Source organism: Mirounga leonina, unplaced genomic scaffold (assembly GCF_011800145.1).
Source record: "Mirounga leonina isolate KUSES-001 unplaced genomic scaffold, KU_Mleo_1.0 Mir_169, whole genome shotgun sequence".
Classification (NCBI taxonomy): domain Eukaryota; kingdom Metazoa; phylum Chordata; class Mammalia; order Carnivora; family Phocidae; genus Mirounga; species Mirounga leonina.
Window position 1 is genome coordinate 14,820,010 of NW_023270431.1, and position 17,264 is coordinate 14,837,273.

General features: G+C 33.8%; 1 protein-coding gene across 1 annotated transcript in view; it reads left to right on the top strand.

Moving 5' to 3' along the window:
* EPHA3 (EPH receptor A3) overlaps positions 1 to 17,264 on the top strand; it is a 360,422-nt gene that overhangs the window by 290,126 nt on the left and 53,032 nt on the right. Inside the window, exons 10-11 of the mRNA XM_035015173.1 lie at positions 4,655 to 4,780; positions 11,109 to 11,294. Coding sequence (XP_034871064.1) covers positions 4,655 to 4,780; positions 11,109 to 11,294 — 312 coding nt within the window. The remainder of the gene's footprint in view (positions 1 to 4,654; positions 4,781 to 11,108; positions 11,295 to 17,264) is intronic.

The window sequence follows — 17,264 nt, forward strand, 5'->3', positions numbered from 1 at the left end:
CAGTTATTGATTTATAATTGGATAACTTCCCCACAAAGAGAATGCAAAAGTAGTCCTATGAAAGAATTGAGCAAAATTAAATTAATTTTAAATGGAGAGGGAAATTCATGGCTCTGCATTAATTTTTACATGGCCACATTTCAGCATACTTAAGCCAAAATGAAGGATAACCTGTGGTTTCTTTCCAGATAATGCACATAATGGAGAGTATGGACCATAGTCAGCTCTGCGTAGCTGAAAGGCAAAGCGTATCTTCAATTGCCTCATTTCTCGTCCTTTGCTAAAATCTAAATAGGCACCTTTTCCCTTTCCTAACTTCCAAATAAATATAAACAACTTCTGTTTATGTGAAATGCCTTACTCTGTTTTGTCAACCAACCAGGAGAGAGCCTTTAAAATAAACTGTATATTTTGGAGTCACATGATATCCAACTAGTAGGAAAGCCTGCACTTTTCCCTCATATTTTAATACCAATCAGTTTAGTGTCTTTTTAATATTTTCTAAAAGAAATACTTTTTTTAGGAAATGAAGTGTTTATATCTAATAAGAAGACTCTTTTTTTTTTTCCTTCTTCTGGCAAAACAAATCATCCCAAGCGTTTTGATTTTCCAAACTATGACTCAATTTAATGTGGCAATTACTAATCAGTGGACTCAAATGGAATAGCATGTTCTTATGGAAATTAGTACAGGCTATCCTCATACTTATGTGCTCTCAAGTAGTCTCAATATAACTAATGTGGTCTTGTAAGCATTACTTTCTTTGGCATTCACCACTGCCTTGTAAAACTATTTTCAATTCAGCATCATACTTTATATCAGTCATTGGCTTTGCATCTAAAAATTGTAGCTCTAGTTCTAACTCAAATAAAAGCTTGATTTCCTGTTGCTAACATGCAGGGGGCATACAGTAGCTTACAAAAAAAAAAAAAAAAGAATGTCTTCCAAAATGTAAATTGATGTGACATAAACACAGTGACAGAGTTTACAGAGAGCATTGTTTTCTCTATCTCATTGCAGTCCTTACAGAATAATTCACAAAAGCCAAAGTAGTACCTTCCTAATAGCAGCACCTCATCATTTCAGATTAGTTAGGTTACCAACTCAAAAGTCTTAAAAGAATGGATGAACAAATTACAGGATACTTGTCTAGCTTTTTTCATGGTCCCATAAAAACAGAGTCCCAGTCGCCATGCATCAATTAGAGCAGTTACATTCCTGTGGATTAAGCTGTTCTTAATTTGAGTTAGATAGTCAATGTAAATATTGTCTTTAGAGCAAAACCATACTGTTTTTTTTTTATATCAGAATTGTAAAGCTCATGAATTTGGAACAATGATAAGTTTCTGTATCCCAATTGCAAGCAGGTTCCTCTATCCCTCCAATCTGTTTTAGCTGTTGGTTTTTCTGGTGGGGTTGGTTGAAACGTTAATTTTCTTCAAATGCACAATATCTTTATGACAGACAAACAAAAAAGAATTGCATTTATCCTAGCTATAAGGGCATAAAGTAACTTATATGCATGTCATAAACTTTCTGCGTCTTAATCCTACAGCTGGTTTATTTCAGACCATTTATTTGGTATTACTTTAAAAAGCTCTAGCTATGAACTATTCCCTCTAGCCTTGTTACAAATCCTATAATATTGCTTCAAAAGGAAAGAAATGTGTTTCACCTCCTAAGATCCTGTGCCCTTGCCCTCTCTGGCTAGGCCTTTTTATTTTTTGCTGTCCTTAGGGCAACTCCTGCTGGTAAAATGGAAATGTAAATTATTGTGTTTGCACAGAATGAGCTGTAAAGTAGTGTAGCTTAACACGTGTGCATGTGTTTATTATCTGGTTTTCTTGACACAGCCCAGTTACTCTGTAGGTTGCCCTTAATTATTGGTGTGAAGGGATTATGGGCCTTGTATCCTGCATCACCTGATTCCCGGAACCTCTGGGGTCAGCGGTTAAAAGTCGGCAGCCTAAGCTCCCACAGTGACAAGGCTATTTTGCTTGGGGGTGTGTGTATGTTATATTTGTATTGTTCCCCAAATTCCATGTGGATAGAAAAACAATTTATATGATTTTAATTCATTGCAGTGAATTTGATTGATTTTAGTTGGGAATGACTATTGAATTTTCAGATTATTTAGTAATACATATACTCCTCAGGGCTGCCAGCTATGGGAGGTAACTCTAAGCATACTTTCAAGGCTGTTTAAAACCCGTGCTTATTTAAAATGTTTGAGGCTTTGCTCCTGACGACTCATTTATAATGATCTTTGCAAATTCTGATGCTAGTAAATTGCTTACAAATTGATTTCCTGGAGGTAAGCAAAGTAAAACATTTGTAATTGTTTATAAGAAAAAAAATTCATTTTGGGGGGGTGGAATTTAGTTTTTACCTTATCTTTAAAAGTATTTCTTTTTCCTTGAAAAGGAATATTAAATTTCCTTACCTTAATAGTTCCTTACCTTATAATCTACTAGAGATGAATCAAAACAGGATGATCGTATAGCCTAGCTTTCCTTTGAGGTGAGCCTTCATTACAAAAAGATTCTGACACAACTTTATTTCCTGACATATTTTAGTAAGTCTACAGTTACTTTTACTGTTTTCCTTACTCCTAAGCAAGAAAAGTGAGAGCTTTCCTTAATCTGTTTGCTTGTATTAAGGGTAAAGTGTTTTGGTACTGTTAATATTAGAAATAGGTTTAGTGTACTAATAAACTATAGAAGACCACTGTCCTAAGGAGTGGCTCAGCCATCTGTCTTTATAGGAAGCAATAATGTTTACAATAATGGCAGAAGCTTGCAAACTGATCTGGGAGCTCAAAAGGAATGGACATTTCTGAGTAGGGGGAGTGTTAGCCTTTCTTCTCCATTTGTTCCCCACTCTCCCAGTCCTACCCTGCAGTCTCAAAATCATCTGAAGGTGTAGCTGAGGAATATCGAATTTTTACTTCCTAACCACCATTTATTTTTATAATCCATTTTTTGCATATGCTTCTATTTCTTTACTCAAAACCTATATGGATACTTTGCAGGAACATAAATTATTAGGTCGTGTAACCATGGCATTCATAAAGAAGTCCTATAGGTCAATAAACTAATCATTTCTCAGCCCACGCTATGAAATGCTAGACCTGTTGGCCTGATGTCTATTGCACTGAAGGCTTTCCAGAATAATTGCTGCCATCAGTCTCTACACTCATTTCATGCAAAGTCCGAAACGGAGTTGAAGAAGTCTTTGGTCATCACAGAATGTTCAGTTGCAATTTGTCATTAAGATTGTTTCATTATAAAATTATACTGGAAAAGACAACATCTGATTTAATTTATTACTTTAGGATTAAAAAAAATTTCAATAATATAGTGTTATAAATGAAAAAATACATCACTATTAGGCATCCCTGCCCCTTGCTAAAACAATGTTACCAATATTTTTTTACCAATGTTACCAAAATTAAAAGTAAAAATCCATCATATTAGTACCTATATAATTTCCTTTAATATTAGAGCATGTTCATGTACTTTAGTAGATCCTAGTCTCCCTTTTTTAAAAATTTATTTTAGGGGTGCCTGGCTGGCTCAGCTGGTAAAGCATGTGACTCTTGATCTCAGGGTTGTGAGTTCAAGCCCCACATTGGGCATAGAGCTTACTTAAAAAAAATAATTTTACTTTAAAGAAAGTTTATGGAACATTCCAAATTGTTTCTAATACGACTTATTTTCCCAAATGATCGGAATCTCATTAGTATTAAATGAAATCCAAAATGATTCTCCCTTATCTTCTATCCATGCTATTTTGATTATAGAACATCACAAAAAATTCCACCTTCAGAATAATTAAATAAATACATATATTATGAAGGAGGTTTATATTTAACAAGCTATAAAAATAATTTGTATTTGGAATTTAGCTTCTTAGCACCATTATTAAACTTACAGAGAATTTATATTGCCCTGAACTATGTTGAAAAGCTATACAATAAGATTTCAGTTAATTGATACTATATTAGTACATACATATAATCCTCACTTTGTATATATGTATCCTCACAGGTTTAAGTAGATCTATAACTGCAGTGGGGGATTTTGATTGTGAATGTTACTGAAAGCAGAATAGTGTCAGACAAAAGACATGATGTTTTATATCCTTTAATTAGTTTATCTGTAATTATAGCTGCCGTTCCACCTTATGAAGTTATTTCACAAACTGATTTATTGTCAGATGTGGCATTGTCATAAATATTTGTTTATTGCACTCTTCGTAGAATCATAAATGTGTAGTAGCCTTATCGGTGTTCACTCAATAACGCTTCTGGTAGTAATTACTGGGTCTACTCAATTCTGAAACACCATCTCCTTGAGATTCCCCTTTTTGAAAGTCCATTTTCCTTCTAATGTTTTTGCAGAGAAAGTTCATTGTGTTTCCTCATTTGTTTCATTATGGGAAACTTTGTTTCTTAAGTGGTTCAATACTTAGTCCCACTTCTCTGTCTGCCAGTTGCTGTGGTACCTGAGAATAAACTAAAGGTTGGTGTACTTTTTTGTAATGGGGATTTTTTTTTTTTTTCACTAGCAATGTGATTACAAAATTGTGTCAGTAAAATTTTAAAATTTTAAAATCTAGCTACAATAATGCCTTTCTTCCTTCCTTTAAACAGTAAAACTTCCAGGTCTCAGGACTTACGTTGACCCACACACATATGAAGACCCTACCCAAGCAGTTCATGAGTTTGCCAAGGAATTGGATGCCACCAACATATCCATTGACAAAGTTGTTGGAGCAGGTAACCACCACAGTAATCCCACTCTCAACCCCGTGTCAATTACAAGTTTACAACTATGAATAAGAATGCTGCCTGAGATCCCTCACGTTCCCAAGCCTAAGTTATATTGCTATGAAAAGGGACATTTTTTTTTCCTGATTTCATGATCAAAGGCAGGCAAAAAGTAAATGAAGGAGTATCTAATGGAATGTAATGATTTCAAAGGTGCCAGACTTACAGACTCATAGACCATGGTCAGCTTTTTATTTATTGAATTTCAGAGCCGGCACCCACAAGAGCTCAGTCCTCCCCTGGCTGTGCTGATCAGGTGTCACAAAGCCTATTTGGCTGTAGGGATAACAGGATAAAAGTGTCTTATTTTAAACAAGCTCACCACGTGAAAATTTTGATTTTGTAAAAAAGGTAATTTTAGAATCCTCTTTGGGATTAAAAAAAGAGACAACACGAAATAAAATCATAAATGACACATTTTACACAAATTTACTTAAAACTATTTTTGAGTGAATAGTTTAAGTAATGTAAAGTGCTCCGTTTTAATAGTTGCCTGTAACTTTGTATAGTCTTAATTCATTTGTGTTGAAGCTTGTTTTCATATAGACATCTCTTCATTCTAATCACGAATCTAGTCAATCATAGATCCATTAACAAATACCTGTGGATTGTTAATAGCAGTTGCATATTTCCAATAAAAATTATAGGTACTTATAAGTAATGATATTTATACATTTACACATAAATGTATGAACACTTACAGACATGCAGTGTGAGACTGAATAAAAACTACTACTTAAAAGTAAAAAACAATATTGTACAATAGTTTTATTCCATCATCTCATTAGTCAATATTGTTTTAAAAACAATTGCAAAGTTGATGTAGGGAATAGAAAGATTGAGAAACTAACTCATTGAATTATGCATAACATATCGGATCATGTTTTCTGCAAGTACTATATATATGACTGATGCTTCTTTACATAAATGTGCATATAATTTTCTCTGTTTCTGTTTCTGTACATCAAAGCAGTATTTAGAATTCTAGTGGTATTTGCTATTCAAGCAGGACAAACTGAGTAATTCATATTATCTAAATAAGATGATAATTCACTAAATCTTCTCCTCTAACTTTATTAATATTTTATCCTCCTAAAACTCACATGTGCAGGGGCGCCTGGGTGGCTCAGTTGGTTAAGCGTCTGCCTTCGGCTCAGGTCCTGATCCCAGGGTCCTGGGATCGAGCCCCGCATCAGGTTCCCTGCTCCACGGGAAGCCTGCTTCTCCCTCTCCCACTCCCCCTGTTTGTGTTCCCTCTCTCGCTGTGTCTCTCTCTGTCAAATAAGTAAATAAAATCTTTAAAAAAATACTCACATGTGCAGGTAATAGTAAAATATGGAACTAGGAATTCATAAAAGGAGAATAGAGTATGTGCTTCTTTTTCCAAAATCGAAGACTTAAGAATATACACATTCATCATATACCCATGTTAATCCAGTTAAAACAAATATATATTGATTACTCTCTTTCATTTGTACAGTTCTGCTTTGTAAACTGCTCTTTGGTGCAGAGAGCTTTTGTCGTGCTGGTGTTAATGTCCCACAAGAGTGCACTATTCTCTAACGTGGAAACCTTGGGAGCATAGGTAACACAAAACCTTTGCACGCTCAACTGATGTGAGGAGGAGAAATCCACTTATGCTTAGCCAGTGTCCAGAAGGCTAGACAGACATTTGGGACCTTGAACTTTGGGACCCTCTGCATTAGTAAAAGCTTAAATATGTCGATGTTATTGATAACACCAGATATCTAGAACACAGTGGTGTGAGACAAAACACACTCATTAAAAATGGTATCTGATAAATGAGATAAAAGGAAAGGCTACTTACACTGACTCAGTTAATAATCCCTGATGCTTATTAAAGATCAGGACAAATCATCTTTTTTCATTTCTCTCTTCAAACATATTTGTAAAAAAATAGACATATGCCCCATTTTCAGGGTTGTGTAGCCAATATCCTCATTTGCCACATTCAGGGCAATAATACTGTGCCTGCTTTGCTTGCAAACAAGTAGATCTTCAAGGTCAATTATACCTCTCCTGGAAGATCTCAATATAATTTGTACACCCAGTTCTATTCTGTCTTGATTCGCCTTTCAAGGGTTTGTCATCACCAAGATAGAATAAGAGATTGAGATTTTGAAAGCTATCAATTTTTCTTAACATTTTGTTTTACAAAATGTAAAATATCTACAAAAGTAGAGGAAATTGTATAATAGTATAATGGAGAGTATAGTATAACAGTACCCATTTCCACAACAACTTCAATAACAATCTATTCCTGGCCAGCCTTCTTTCATTTATACACTTACTCATTTCCTATATCCTTTTACATTTTTAAAAGTAATGTTGTCCATAAAAATTTAATAATTGTGCTAAATTGATTAGCAATTATCTTTCATTGCTGCAAGACTGAATCTTTCAAAGACAAAACTTTCTCAGTCAATTAAATATGCAGAAAGACTCTATATATGTCAGCCAATTCTCTAAGTTTCTGTCAGAGATTTTATACAAAGAAATAGATATAACGGAAACTCTCATTTATACTTTGGCTAATCGGAAAATTAAGCCCTTATTGCAAATAACAAAATTAAAATTGAACCATAAATTTACTTTCTCAAAGTAGTAAATTTTTTAATAATGGAATTCATAATGACTAAAATTCCCAGTTTTATTCTTCCATCCAACCATTATTTCAAAGATTAAATACTGAAAATTTCTGAAAGTAGAATATATTCATTTAATTCTCTATACTATGCTAGGCATTCACATGATATTTAACTTTATTAGCCTATTGGATAGGCATTGTCTCCGTTTCACCAGATGAGGAAACAATAGCTAAAAATCTGGATGACCTATAGTTACATAGTTACTAATTGAAAACCAAAATTTGAATCTTTTACTTTTCAATTTCAAAGTCCATACTAGACACTAATAATTACAGTAGTGCCTTCATCTAACATTTTTGTGAGGATTGTGGTAATTCCTGTTAATGTGCAGTGCTTAGCTGACACATTAACATCGTTCTATACGTATTTTTATTAAGCTTCTCTTATTAAAATAGTAGGAGGAGAGTGGAATTTGAAGCCAAGGCAGAGTGTATTCTACTTAAACACAAGTAGATTTTTTCCTCTATTTTAAATAACATGAGTGTAAGAAATTTTACTTTGAGCAATTTTGCATTGTACATCTTAAATCGGAATACAGTGTGCCCATTCTCATAAAGCATAGTTTATTTCAAAGGACAAATAAAAACTGCTGCACTTATTGGATTTAAAAAATCAAGCAGTGCCTTCCAAGTGATTCTTGTAGTTGTGTTTTAACTTAGAAATGATGAGAATGACAGGATCTAAGTTTTCTTTCTTATAGGTTCAAAGTTAATTGAGTAAGACCATGTAAAATTTGACTAGATGGAAAGATCGACCATTGTGTTTGCCCAATCTTTGTTAATTTTTCCAACAGAGTTGTTTTAAGTTATTATAAAGAGAACTGAATTAATAGTTAACATTTCTATGTTTAGTATAATATATTGGTGACCATTTCTAGTATTTATATGATGAAATAATCACATTTCAAAATTCTGGGGTTTTTAAAAATTAGCATTACTGAAACATCATTTTCTGAATTTTGGAGGTAGATAGACATTTACATATGTCAGATATCCCATGGAGAAGAAAGAAAGGAACTCTCATTGACCCACTTGAAATTCAAACTCTTCCCCATCACCCCAGTGAGGTACTTTTACAAAATACTCTCCTTTACAAATACTTGTCCAAGGTGACATTAACCTTGCTGTCACCATCATCATCACAGCAACCTCTTCTCACATCGATACAAAACTTGACAATTTAAAAAGCATTTTTATATTTGTGCTTCAATTTGATCTAACTCTTCAGAGGTAGATAGATAATTTATCCTTCTTAAGGTGGGTCTGAACTCAGAGAGGAAAATACTATGTGTCTTTACATACATTCATTCCTTTAATTGCACAAAGACCTTATGAGTTAGACACAATTGGTGTTGCCAAGTTATAGATAAGGAGACAAAGGCACAGAGAGGTTAAGATGCTTGCTCAAAATCACACGACTGATAGGTGACGGAGGAAATTAGGCCCTAGAATCCATACTCTGTCCCACAGTTCTATACTGTCTGTCCTGCAATCTGTTGACAAGTGATTTGTTGTCTAGAATAAGTGGTGATAACATCAAAATTTAAAACATGATCCATTACAGCATTTTGACTCATGATAATGGCAGAACTTTCTTTCAGAAAATTAAAGTTTATTGTGGATCATTCCTTACGGTTTGCTCAAACTTAATGTTTACACAACATGAATTGGAGCTCTCTGGCAATGTTCTAATAACCCAATATCAGGAAAGGAATGCTTATTCTTTTTAAAAATATATTTTATTTATTTGAGAGAGAGCGTGCACATGTGTGCACACAAAGGGGGGGCAGAGGGAGAGGGAGAAGCAGACTCCCCTCAGGGCAGGGAGCCTAATGCGGGGCTTAATGCCAGGAACCCAAGATCATGACCTAAGCAGAAGGCAGACAGATGCTTAACCAGCTGAGCCACTCCCAGGGACACTTACTCTTGCTTACAGATTCTAACAATGATTTACTTTGCATCATAACCTCTCCCCCTATTACTCACACTCTATAATGACATATTCTCCCTTGGATTTCAAAAGTCAATGGAATGCTCTCAAATTCTACCCCTGATTCTCCCTGTAATCCAAAAGAACACTCTAGCTACAGATATTGTTATTTTCTCTACACTCCCTCAAAAGGAAGAGATGAGATCTGCCTTATTTAGCATTATAACTCTGTGTTTGTCAATGTGTCTGTCATACTGTTGCCAATTGATGAGTATTTATTTTTAAAAAATGTATAAATAACTGCTTTTGGACCTTAAGTGACTTTGATAAGTTACAGCATAAGTCATTGTTTTGGAAAAAGAGACAAAACTGGATTCCTGAGAAAGGGTCAAGTCTGGGGGAGTTTAGAGCTTCCTGGAGAGAAGCGAGTTATTTGTAGTAATGCAGCTGGTAAACCAATAGGATAACCTGCTGCTTTTGTGGGTTGAAGCACTTGCTTGAACAAAATATAGAAAAGAAGCATCTCACTTCTTGACAGCTTCTCTCTGGCTGATCCAGGGGGCAAGGAGCTGGTATAAAAACTCACAGTGAGAAGGTTGGACCAAGAATGCGCTTCCATTCTGTAGATACCCTAATAATCGTGTAATTCATCCTTTTTAGAAAAACCTCTCATTTGATATTTAAAAAAAAAAACACATTTTAAGATGTTATACAAATCAGATCTGATAATCCACATAATATTAGGATTTCATCTATAAACAAAGAACATTCTACGGGTGGCACTCCTTTGTGGCAATTACCATGGCAAGCAGTGGGTCAGAAAAATGGATGTAGAAGTTCTCTGCCCTCAGGAAGCTCAAAATATGATGCAAGAGTTATGGATAAATCTTCTCAATAACAATATACATGAAGTCAGTGCCCAAACTAGTTCTAGGCAGCTTTAGATTAGTTGGCTTAGACTATTTAAAAGTCAGCAATACTCCATATTCAGTAAATTCTGGGTTAATCATGCATTTAAGACAAGTTTTTATTGAAGACATTGAATCTAAGAAAATTTTTATAGTGATTCTATAGAAAAGATTGCTACCTTTTTTTTCATACTAGTATTTTCTCCTTCCTTCCAGAAGCTCAGAGAACTTTACAACTAGTATGTCAGTAATGCAACATGCCAATATTCCAATAAAATGAATTGGTAGGAGATGCTTCTGTTCTCATTTTCAGAGAGTCTGAGTATATTGCTAAATTGGTTCTCTTAGTAATAACAGAATGGCTAGAAACATCTGAAATTTAATCTATTGCTCAACCCATAATATCTGTGTTGGTCTGTTGATTATCCTCAGGAAATGGTAGCTATGATAACAAGGAGTTAAAATCCCATTAGATAGAGTTTTCAACTTTCCTCTTGTTCTTTCATATTCTATTATTCACAATGCGGTACTTGAAAATGTATGAGGCTACTCACAAGGTCCATTTTCCATAGAGTGTGGATGTCCTGAAGTTTCTTAGGGAGTCTCTGATTATCATCTTCTGAAATAAGTTGAAGGCCTACAGTGTACATCTTGGGGGTCAAAGGTGTAAATATTTTGAATGGGATTATTGAGAGGAAACAGTTGCTCTCTACTGATACCTTTTTATTCTATAATTCCTTACCTTTTGCTGTTGTTCTGTTCTTCCAACAGGTGAATTTGGAGAAGTGTGCAGTGGTCGCTTAAAACTTCCTTCAAAAAAAGAGATTTCAGTGGCCATCAAAACCCTGAAAGTGGGCTACACAGAAAAGCAGAGGAGAGACTTCCTGGGAGAAGCAAGCATTATGGGACAATTTGACCATCCCAACATCATTCGACTGGAGGGAGTTGTTACTAAAAGTAAGTCAAGTCAAAAGACAGACTTTTGCCTGTGTTGAGCAGAGGTTATTTAAACCCAAACTCAGTCATTAAAGAATTTTGATTTTTTTTATAGCTGTCAGTCCTAACAGAAAGACTAGTTTGGGATTAACCTGTCTTTCTTTGACAGAAAAGCAAAGATACCTAAGTAGTAGTATATTGAAAGTGTTATTCTAGATCTTTAAAGATTGGAAAAAAATTAGGAGCTGAAAAAATTGGACTGTATTAAGACACACTAATGAAAAGATAGTTAAGTGAATTGTGGAGAAGTCTCTGTTACGTAAAGTAGCAAGGAAAAACAATGACTCAGTTTTGACAGGAATTGCTGGGAACTCCCAGCTAGCTGCCTTTTCTTTTACTGTTCACCAGTTTCAGTTAAACTTCCAAATCTTTACCCCCCTGGCTTTAGGAAAATTATGGGAGTTTGGGGACTGCTTCTGAGCTGTAAAGATTGGGATCACATTAGACCCAAGGCCTTTTCCTGGTTCTCTGTGGATTTCAAATAATTCTAATCGAGAGTCCCAGATGCATTTTTGACTGGTCTGGGGAAACCCTGGCTCACAGCCCACAATAGAGATCTGAGCTTATTTCCATGATAATTTCTCCAGCCAGACTCAAAAGGAATCCCGTGAGGCAGATATGTGATTTTTGGCTCCAGTACCAATGAAAACCTCTTGAGAATGTTTTAGGATTTTTTTTTTTTTTCTTCAAGATTTTGGAGCGCAGGATGAAGAATAAGCTAAATTGGCAGCAAACTACTTAGAGCGAAAGACAACATATGGCAGGAAATTTGGCATCCTTTAGGGGACAATTCATTGGCACCACATTTACATATTCTATGGTTACCAACAGACATTACACATTATATTTTTCACAATGATATTTTTCTTTAACGTTACACGGAGCACTTTCCAAATGGCACTAATACCTATTCTCATCTTAGTGTGACTAAAAAGGCAGTTCCTTTCTCACAGAGCAGGGTATAATTGAAATGTATTTTGATTTCCTTTGGATTTTTCTTATATAATAAATGGGATTCAGAACTGAGTAATGTAGGGGCGCCTGGGTGGCTCAATGGTTAAGCGTCTGCCTTTGGCTCAGGGTTCTGGGATCGAGCCCCACATCGGGCTCTCTGCTCGGCGGGAAGCCTGATCTCCCTCTCCCACTCCCCCTGCTTGTGTCCACTCTCTGGCTGTCTCTCTCTCTGTCAAATAAATAAAATCTTAAAAAAAAAAAAAAAAGAACTGAGTAATGTAGAATTAAACCATAAACTGTAAGCCCATATTAAGTATGGTAAAAAGCATTTTTTCCTTTGTACTCCTAAGCATTAGGCCATACTAGTAGTAACTCTGAAATATTTTCTGAAAAAGAACATTTTTTAACTTTTTTAAATTAATAAAAAAAACTGTTAGTAGTAGTAAGGATTGGGAAAATGTTCAAATCCTTTGTTCCTTCAGGGCAAGAGCGTACTACTTAATGCCATAATTCTTAATTTTATGTCTCACTGGTATTTTAATAATCAATTAGCCATTTATTCTCCTTTATATCATCCTCACCAAGTGGTTGTCCTTCAGTTCTTGAGCCCCCCCTTGGGGAGGAAACTTATTTGTACTTGTATAGCCATTTTCTTTTAACTCAATTTTCATAAGTTTTTTTTTTATAAGGTTTTCTTTATGAGTTGACTATTGTGTGCCAGACGTTGTACTATGGATGTCATTTCATTATTACCACTACCCTGTGAATTAGATACAATAATTCCATTTGCATTTGAACAAAAGATAACTATAAAGAGCAAGCAGCCTGTCTAACTAGAAAGTTCTGGAGATAGCATTGGAAATTTGGTCTGTTGGTTTCACCTCTTGTCCCCAACAATGGACAAAAATGAGTTTCTAATTTTCATTTTGTAGTCTACTTATTCTTTTATATCTTGATTTTTTTAAAAAAAGATTTCCCTAATAATTTGATCATAGCAAGGAATCCCTCAAGTTTCAAAAATTTTCTGGAAAGAATTAATAACCCTTAATACCTAAAACAAAATGTGAACTCTCATAAAGGGAAGAATCCATGTTATTTTTAAGCAGTGATGAAAATAGAAACTGGATCATACTAGGTTCTTAATTTACCAATGTTAAGGAATTTAAAAAATTGATTGATTGAATGGACAAAAGAGCAATATCTTCTACCTATAGGTCTTTCTTTGGTGTTGGTTCATTAAATTGAATGCATGCTTCAAGGAAGTGCAATTGTGTAACTGCATGCATCAGTCAGGGAGTGATGGAAAACATCATTATATTTTAGCATGGGCAGAATTATCACCTAACTTCTCCAACACCTACACCTAATAAAAAATGACGAAAGTGACTATCAAGATAAATATTAGATTTAAATTTAATTTTGTTTATTGATAGGTTCTTATGAATCATGGAACACTACATCAAAAACTAATGATGTAATGTATGGTGATTAACATAACAAAATAAAAAATGTAAAAAGAAAGAAAATTGATTTTTTGGTTTCCAGTGTTAATAAATTATTGAAAATAACCTGTTTTTTGTGCTAGCTGTTACCTATAAATTCATTCACTGAATGATGAGCAACATTAAACCATAATTATTATGGCAGGTTTTCTTTAAATATTAAAATGAAATAATCAAATATGAATTATGGTCAGCTGGAAAAGAAATCCATAAAGCAATGCCCAAGACCAAACTGCAGAAAAAGAATGCATTAAGAAAAAAAATGCTTTAAAAATCATAGGTATTATACATTAAATTCCTTATTCAAGTCTGATTTTTGTAACATTCTGATGTGGATTACAACTGCCTTATTCTTAGAGTGAAAGTTCTAAATTTGATAAATCTCCCTGGTCAAATAAGCATGTAAAAGGCTGCCAGATCTGACTATATAGATCCCAGTCATCTCATATAGTGCAAACATAATAGAGTAGCAGACCTAGATTAGATTTTGAACTCTTTTAGTGGCATATTTAAAAGCTCTAAGTCTGGTACCCTATAACATCTGAGAGGAAATAGAAATGCCTTAAAATGAAGTTAATATGTTGCACTGAACATATAAATAAGGCAATTTTGTCACCAGAAGTTATGCATCCACTCCTATTATTTTCTTTGTTTCCTGAGAATATATGACTGCTAAAACAATCTAATTGCAAAGTTCAGAAACACACACAGCAACACCCAAGAGTGATGCATAGCTTATAATTTAATGAACAGAATTGTGTTTAAAGAAGAAAACCAATTATATCAGTATCCGGATTAAGAATTAGAGGGCCAGAGTTCAAGTTTTTACTCAACTCAATTGGTTGTGAGACCTCTGGCAAATCAAACCACTCACAGAGACTCAGTTTCTTCACTTGTAATTCAGAATAGCAGTTCTACTTCACTATTTCTAGATACTTTAAAGATCAAATAAGATTATATAGGAATACATTGTTAAGTGAAATAGAGTTATGAAAATCTAAATTACCACTTCTGGTAAGTTTGAGAATTTATCAGTTAATCTTGGCTGTATAGAAAAAAAAACATTCTTGAAAGCAATTTTTTTTTTGCCCATTAATAATTCTTTTTAATATTGCTATTAATTATATGCTTGAAACACTACGTCTGTTATAAGGTATCATTTTCAAGTCATTTAGAGAAAGCCCTCTATTCAATCATTATATTTCCATTTATTTGAATTGAACCATAAACAATTTTAATGATACGTTTTGAGCTTGATGGTCTTAAACAAGAGGTGGTGAGAGAGTCTCTGATCTTCAAAGTAGCAGAAAGCTGGGGGCATAGTCTCTGCTCAGAACTTGGTACTAACATGTGTTACCAATTTTAGTTGAAGTTCAAAAAGATGGAACTTGTTTTTAGCAAATGTTTGATATTTCTGCCATCACACCATTAGTCAAATGATGTTCATACTCCAAGAAGACCCCCATTGACCACTTTTTACCTAGTGAAATAGAAGGAATTATATAAGACTGATGTGGTTTTGTTGGTATTTGGGGAGGAATTATTTTCTGAAAACTAAAAAAAATAATAATGTAGTGTAATTGTAACTTTGCATCATTAAGGAATATAGTGAGCAGAACATTAGGATAATTTCTCATGATTAAAATATTTCTATAATGGTGTGAGCATCCACTTTACAGCAAAGGCTTTGTCATTTATTCGCACCTTTCTATCCCCTGCACATATGATAAAAAATATTGCTGAAATAAAATGTCATTCTGTGATGACTATGCCAAATTCTTGCTATGTCCTGTTTGCTTCTCTCTGAAAGTTTTCTTCTGCACTTCTAATTCCCTGTAATATTCAAAATAGACAATATGTATGTTATATGTATTTTATTAATAATTTATAGAAATAGTTTGTTAGAATAAATTCTGATGACACAAGTTCTCATGCATTCATGCCTAATTTGAGAAAGGAATTGAGAACATCTCTATCCAAGTGTCTACAACAATGAAATTAGGGAAGTCTTTCAAATATATTGGAGAAAAAAATAAGATAGAGAATGCTATTTTTACACATTTAAGAATTTTCCTTATTTCTTCAACATTGTCCATTTATATTTCTTGGTTGAATTGGCCACATTTGAATTACAAAAAAAAAAATGTGTTGTGTATTTTCCCCATTTAGATAGGATGGGTTTATGATATTTTTGAAAGGTTAAATGCAACTTAACAACATTTGTTAGAGCATGACTTACATGTGCCCAAAGACCAATTTTAAAGAGTGCTAGTTTAAATATACAATAACTCGGAACACCTGGGTGGCTCAGTCATTAAGCATCTGCCTTCGGCTCAGGTCATGATCCCAAGGTCCTGAGATCGAGCCCCACATCGAGCCTTACATCGGGCTCCCTGCTCTGCGGGAAGCCTGCTTCTCCCTCTCCCACTCCCCCTGCTTGTGTTCCCTCTCTCGCTGTGTCTCTCTCTGTCAAATAAATAAATAAAATATTTTTTAAAAATTAAAAAATAATATACAATAACTCATAAAAGAAAAACTATAATTATATACTTGCTTAATAACTGTCTGTATAATTCTAATCATACACAAATTCTTGCAGAAAGTGAGAAAAAGAAACATCCCTAACTCGTGAGGCTGAGGATATCTTGATACCAAATCATACAAGAATATTTTCAGAGGGGAGAAAAACTGTAATGCATGAATAAAAATTCAGTAACACTGGAATAATTATAAAGCCATAGCTAATAATTTTATCAAAAATGATACTATATAATGCTCAAGTTTAGTTTATTCCAAGAATGCAAAGTTGGTTTACTATTTAATAATTCTAAAAATTCACAACATTGATAGAAAAGAAAAAGTCAATCTCGATAAAGAAAATAAACATTTTACTTTAAAATTTTTTCTTAGCACATCCTACATAGAAAATATGTATGTCTGATAAATGTATGTAAAAACAACAAAACAAAACCAAACCAAACCCTACAACATCATATTCAGTAGTAAAACATGAAAAGCATTTATCTTAAAGTAGAAATGAGAATCCTGCTACCATCAACTCAATTCATTATTATACATAAGGTCTTAATTTTTGCAATTAGACAAGAAAATAAATAAAAGGTAGAAAACTTGAAAAGGGGAAAAAAATCTAAGCTGTCTTTGTAAAATCAAACTGAGCACATTCAGATTACTGTATTTATTAATTGTTATTGCACTTATTATACAAATCAGTTTCGAATAGAATAAGGGAGAGTAGAAATATCATTCCTGACTTCTTCTTAAAATATAGTTGATATACAATGATATATTAATTTTAAGTGGATGGTATATTATTGACTGTAAAGCCTATGCTGTATTTTTCATCTGTTCCTGTTTTTAAAAGGATTAAATTTTGTTTCAAATTAAGCACAAATAAATTTAAAAAATGTAAAGTCAGCTGAATGTAAAGCATTCAGTGTATTAAGATTGATGGAGT